Source organism: Olea europaea, chromosome 19, assembly GCF_002742605.1.
Source record: "Olea europaea var. sylvestris chromosome 19, O_europaea_v1, whole genome shotgun sequence".
In the NCBI taxonomy this organism is placed as follows: Eukaryota; Viridiplantae; Streptophyta; class Magnoliopsida; order Lamiales; family Oleaceae; genus Olea; species Olea europaea.
In genome coordinates, this window is record NC_036255.1 from 7451073 (window position 1) to 7457465 (window position 6393).

At 35.3% G+C, this 6393-nt stretch overlaps 1 protein-coding gene across 1 annotated transcript; it reads right to left on the reverse strand.

The window, feature by feature from the left end:
• Window positions 1-633: 633 nt before the first annotated feature.
• Window positions 634-6143, reverse strand: LOC111368654 (serine/threonine-protein kinase Aurora-1). The gene is made up of 9 exons (XM_022990023.1): window positions 6029-6143; window positions 5085-5201; window positions 3882-4028; window positions 3711-3806; window positions 3203-3298; window positions 3014-3110; window positions 1683-1800; window positions 1093-1165; window positions 634-1021 (listed from the first exon to the last, which is right to left on the reverse strand). Exons 1-9 carry the CDS (start codon window positions 6062-6064, stop codon window positions 920-922), a joined length of 882 nt encoding a protein of 293 aa, XP_022845791.1. The 5' UTR covers window positions 6065-6143; the 3' UTR covers window positions 634-919.
• Between the last annotated feature and the right edge of the window lie 250 nt (window positions 6144-6393).

Sequence of the window (6393 nt, forward strand, 5' to 3'; positions counted from 1 at the left end):
GTCAAATTCCCAACTCCTTATGTTTATGTCAATGGAGAAAGTTAACATCCAGGTTCTCCTAGCCTGTTAATTCTTTATTACAGTATATGTATATTCAATCAATTTTATCCTGAGAGATGAACGTTTAGATAAACCTTAAGCACTGACGATGAGGAGATAAATTTTTTTAAAGAAACTATGTTTATAAAGACATCAAATTGCAAATTCATTCACTCTTCTGATATTAATAAAATATATCATTCTGCAGTTTTTTTAACATTAGGTACTCGAAAAGTCCATTTTGAATTGATAAGTTGCAAATAGTTATTTTAAAAATGATTAAAAAATCCCAATTGAAAAGGTTATACCATAGAAGGCCCCAGTGAATTCTTTATTGGAATTAAAGAACCTTTTGTGATAGAGTCAGAATCATTTATTAGAATAGATCACAGTCACATACTGCCTAATTTTTGAGGTTTTTACAAATTTGTTTATTTTGAAATCGTATTCTCAAACTACTGTAGTAATGAAATTTTCCTGCGTAATATTAATGTATTCTTTCATCACATTAACGGATTGATATTGTTGCAATTTGATACATTATCAGAGAGCTACTTATGTGGATTGGATTAGCAGAATGAGAACATAATGCAATGAAAAGAATGCCTCCATCCAATTATAATAAGGCTTACATCCGAAACTTGGAAGAATTTTAAATTGATTTTTTAACTACATAATCAGCAGCAATATTGCTGATTTTAAAATCTCCTGATGAAAGCCGGTAATAAGTGCATCTTGCATGGAAAAGCCCTTTTTATATTCATTACAAGATCACATCATCATCTCAGATATATTTGACACAAGGGACATTTTACATCGAATTACCCGATTATCAGGGTGCTTGAGATATTTCTCGCTAGCATGAGGAAGAAATTAATAATCAAACCCTGTAAGTACCCGAAGGATCAGCATTTTGCACGACCCAGGGATGCTCGAGAAGTTTGTGAAGGGGTAAGCGTCGTGAAGAATCCTTGACAAGCATCTGTCATCAAAATATCCAAATGACAAGAATAACACAAATGAAATAATATGAACCCAATAAAACTTACTTACCTGACTAATAAGGTCTTTTGCAGCTGATGAGACTACGGGCTTTGGAGGGAATTTAAGATCCACCTGGACAATCCTGTGAAAATAATTGGAAAACAAGAAGTATAATTAATTCAGCCAGCAAGCTATATGCAATTTCAGATCTTAAAAGTCACTGTTGTGTACAATTTATTCGTCAGAAAATAGAACCGTGACGATTCACTTTAAACCCCAATGGAATGACAAAGTCTGCATTGCATCCACTCTTCTTGTAAACTGGACAACCTAGGAAGGGCTATACTTCCAAGCTCAACACAAGATCTATGAGGAGGGCGGATTGCAACGACTAATTGTGCCTCACATTTGCTAAGTTAATATTTGACTTGTAGGCATCACGTGTTAAATGAATATGAAAACTGATATTAGGCTTATAGTATAGGTGAGATTTTATTTCATTTGTCATATAACACCAAAGGAAAAAAATTTATAATCTATCCACATCATCACATCTGAGGGGGTGATTCACCAAATATTTTGAGCAATAACTGGTTGCCTTCTTTATGCTGTTATCTTTATGCTGTTATCATTAAAGAAAGAATGAAAAAAAAGATTACCTCCTATACGTGTCTGAGTGCTCTTTTGCTTCAAAAGGAGGCTCCCCATAGAGAAACTCATAGCATAGGACTCCAAGGCTCCATATGTCCACATTTGCATCATGCTCCACGCTCTCCACTGTAAATTTAACACCAAACCGTTGATCAGTGCATGTTGGAAATGCAATAATGGAGAAATGTGGTTCATAAAAAATTAAAAAATATAAATAAAATTATTTCTCTAAGGACGTGGGGTCCTAAAAAACAATGGGGTTCATACGGTGTGCAACAATATTGTATCTTGCCCTCCCAATATAAGGCCGTATGACTAGGGCTGGGCAAATCTCCCGAACCGAACCGACCGAACCGAACCCGAACCGAACCGATCCGAACCCGACGGTTCTTGTCAAATTAAATACCCGAACGGGTATTTGAATTGAGAACCGACGGGTACGGTTCGGTTCTCGGTTCTAGACCAAGAACCGAAGAACCGAATAAGAACCGAATCTTTCTAATTTTTTTTTATATTGAGTAAATCAAATTATTTTAATTTTAATTTTTTCTAAACAAATTAACAAATTAATGATTTCTAAATCCAAATTTTTGGCCCAATAATTTGTTTCATTTCTAATTTTTTAATTTTTGGCCCAATTACCCATTTTATTGTTTCATTTCTTAGCCAAACAAATCAAATCCACTAAATAACCCTAAGCACCTACAATAAAGTGCATAACGTTGTCTCGACTCTCGCACTCACTCTCGCAGCCTATCTAATATTCCAAAACCTATACAATCGTCGACCGACACTCTGACCTCCGATCGAAGCCGTGACTTTCCCCGACTGAAGCTTTGATCGTAGCGATCATTTGAACAAGATAGTTTACTAATCTCTGACATTCCAAAACTATTGAATGTATCATTAGTCGTATTTATATAACGTTGTTATAAATGTTAAAAAATTTAATTATAGTACAGAACCGAACGGAACCGAACCGATCCGAACCGAACCGAATGGAACCGAACCCGAACGGTTCCATAATTATATTTGGACCCGACGGTTCCATTTACTAGATACCCGAAAAGTTTGGTTCGGTTCGGTTCTAAAGAGAACCGAACCGAACCGACCCGCGCCCACCCCTACGTATGACTGACGACCCTACTCTGGACAGGCATGCTTCATCTGGGAGAGGATGGATGAAATGAAAAGTATGGATAAAGACAAAAACTATGAAATATGAAGAAGACAAATCCTTTTCAAAATGAAAAATGAGTAGAATCCACCAATCTGCGTGTTATCCTGCTAAGTCTGAATCACTAAATCCTAGAAAAATTAGGTCTGCAGTAAAGCATACCCATTTCAGGCGGAAGGTAATCTAGGGTGCCGCACATGGTTCGTCTTCGGTTAAATGTATGCACTGACCAACCAAAATCTGCAATCTTTAGTTCGCCCTGGCAATTGGAAACGTTAAATTAGAAAAGACTGCTGATTTTTTTTCTAATAAACAAACAGAAATGGCCAACTTACAAATGCTTTTATTTACCTGAGCTCCGATCAAAAGGTTTTCAGGTTTAATATCTCTATGTATCACATGCTTCCCGTGACAATATATCAAGGCCCGAGCTAATGATGCAACATACTGTACAAGCCCACAAATACAAAATGGTTACTTTCTAGTCAAATTTCCACAGCTAAAAGTAAAATATTTTAACTAGATAACCAAAACCATCTGAACGCAAAGAACTTGAGATGCATAAATGAGTTCTAATTTTAAAAAATCGGACTGAAGGTCAGAAACCTATTTGCACTGTAACAAGTTGGTTTCCAACTTAGTCTCAATAAAAAAATGAAAAATAGAAGATAAAGAAAACGAAAAAGAAGGAAAACACCACTGCATCCTCCCTGGTTCTGTGATAGGCAGTTTGGGGTGGGGCGGCGAGAATTGGTGGTCAGGCAGTAGGTTTTTTTTTTTTGCTATTTTAATTAAACTTTTTTTTTAAGAAAATGTCCAATGAGAATCGATTTCTTACAAACTCGAAAAGAGTACTCACAGAAGCAGCACGTCTTTCACTGAAATGTTGGCATTTCTGCAGCTCCTTGTAGAGTTCCCCCTTTGCGGCATACTCCAGGATCAAATACACTCGTTTCTGCATTTAATTTTGTTACGGATAGGTCTTATATAAAGTAGCATTCAACCATAAACCAAACAAGATGGACTGTACCTGGTCATAAAAGTAACCATAGAGTCGTAGAATGTTAGGATGCCGAAGATGGCTCTGTATTTCAACTTCCCGACGAAGCTGATGCTCGACCTGAGACTGTTTCAACTGGCTCTTAAACAACACCTTCAGCGCCACAATATGATTGCTCTAATCGAAGTAAAGAGACAGATTTTAGATTCCCACGGTTAGGAACTAAAGATTAGCACTTTCTACAGAGATTTGGATTGGGTCTTAATGTAATGTTGACTTTGCTAGAACAGGCAATAATGAGATTACTTTTTTCGTAAACGATATGAAAATATGCCACAGCACAGAAAATACTCCAAATATGTCCTGAGAATCATATCTTGTTTCCTTCCATTTGGAAAATATATAACTAATATCAACAAATCTCAAGGCATCATTACCGGTTTTTTTATCACATTCCAGTTCACTATGTTTAGCTTCCTAAAGGAATCAATACCAGAATCAATGACTGTCGAAGACTAAATTTCTATAACAGCTTAAAGATTTTAGATGAGGTTATTAGACATGGTATGACAACAGGTATTGGACCTTGGCTTCAAACCTCAATGTATCAGAATTGTGCAGCTATCAAGCTTTTATTGAAAAAATGAATCGATGGGGTATGTATCCTTAATAAATAAATATGTTCCCTCTATAATAGTTTAAATTTAGATGAAGTGGTCAGAGGTTCCACGCTGATTACTAGCTAATAAATCAAAATATTCATTTTGCAAAATTGAAGTTTCAAGCTACGTCAAGGAAGATTTTGGTCTTTCCTCTGGTGTAATCCCATGTAGTTGCAGTCTCGCTTTTAGATCTCTTCCCACTCCTCTTTGTTTCCCCAGCCTCAGAGAGATGCAAAACTCATTTTTCTTAATGACTAGTTAGAGCTATGATACAATCCGGAATATTGTAAAGGTAAGTAGACCCTTTTTGAAAAGATTTGTGCATTTGGCAATTTCTAGAGTATGACTTCTCTCTGGGAGTTGAAATCTAAAACTTGATGGCTTAATACTGGAAAATATAGATTATTATTATTATTTTTTTTTTTTGCTGCAGATAGTGTGTGAAGCCATTCGAACTTATCGTAGTTTGGGTATTGTACTTTCAAGTAACTTAATAACTATCAAGCTCCATGGATGAGAAAGTTTTAGATGCCAAAAAAAATAAAAATGAATAGGTATGAAGAGAAGTTACCCTCTTTTCCCTTGCCAGATATACATGTCCAAACTTTCCTCTACCTAGAGGCTTTCCTATGTCGAAATCATTGAGTGTCCATCTCTTTTTTTCTGCTGCCACACTCTCCGAAGAAGCCTGCACAAGTAATGTATCATTGTCGCATGCATAAACATGATTTTATGCCTTTTTTCCCCTCACAGAAAATCATTTTCTTTTCTGCAAGGGATCCTTTCTAGAGGATCGCAGGTCTCTAGTGCACAATTTCCTCAGAAAAACACTCAAATAAATACAACACAAATAATTCAGGGTTCTCATAGTCAAAATTTGAGAAAATAAGAAAAACTCTTAACAGTGTCTTGTTTCACCAAAAATTATGACTCATAACTTGCATTTTCAGCATCGTGGAGTTGCATGAAATATTTACTTTCATAACTTGCTTTTTCAGCACCATGGAATTGCATGAAATATGAGTCCATATCACAGAAGGCAATATTAAACCTAACTCAGGAAACCTTCTTATGCAAATCCTAATCCTGCGCCTTAATTTACAAAACCACATATTCAAGTGATTATTTTCTGATCCCCTTTTCGAAGATAATCTTTAGAAATCTTAAAGAAAAACAATTCATAAAACTCTCAAACAACTAAAATTTCCTTCCAAATGCTTACCTATTTAAATCAAAATATAATGCAACGGCTGCAACAATAATCCCAAAATCAAAGAAATCCTAATTTTAATTAATGTCGGGAAAAAAAACTTATTTCCAATTTCCAAATCACATTTATCAACGGCCTAAAAAATTGCAAATATTCAAAATTGAAAACGTCATATCTATCGGACGGAAAAAGAGAAGCAATAAATCTTCATTTCTCTGAACAAACATATTCAAATAACGCTAAATTCATATAATAACTAAAAAAAATAAATAAATAAATAAATAAAAAATGAAGTTTTCCCATACCGTCTGCTCTTGTTTAGACGCAGCAGCAATCGCCATTAGAAAGGGAAAAAAGAAAATAAAAACACTCACTCACGCACTCAGATATAGAGAGAGAATGGTGAGTGTAAATGTATTGATTCGATTTGAATTGGTAATTGAGAAATAGAGTTGGGAGTCTGTACTTGCAACGGTCATATTTGAACGCCACTTGCCACAAGGTGCTGTACCACAGAATTCGCTTTCAAATTTTTACAACCTTGCTCCACGTGCAAATTATTATTATTATTATTATTATATATTTTTTTAGATTAGTTACAGAATAGACACAGCACGAGGGTGAATTATTTTTTCGATTATTTTACTCACTTGAGGCCCACTTCTCTAAA

Excerpts from the sequence above, each read along its gene's own strand:
- LOC111368654 (XM_022990023.1), bottom strand. The coding sequence starts at position 6,064 with ATGGCGATTGCTGCTGCGTCTAAACAAGAGCAGACG. Across the intron at positions 3,299-3,710 it reads GTGAAAGACGTGCTGCTTCT|TATGTTGCATCATTAGCTCG; the intron begins GTGAGTACTCTT and ends GGGCTTGTACAG. Across the intron at positions 3,111-3,202 it reads ACCTTTTGATCGGAGCTCAG|GGCGAACTAAAGATTGCAGA; the intron begins GTAAATAAAAGC and ends TCCAATTGCCAG.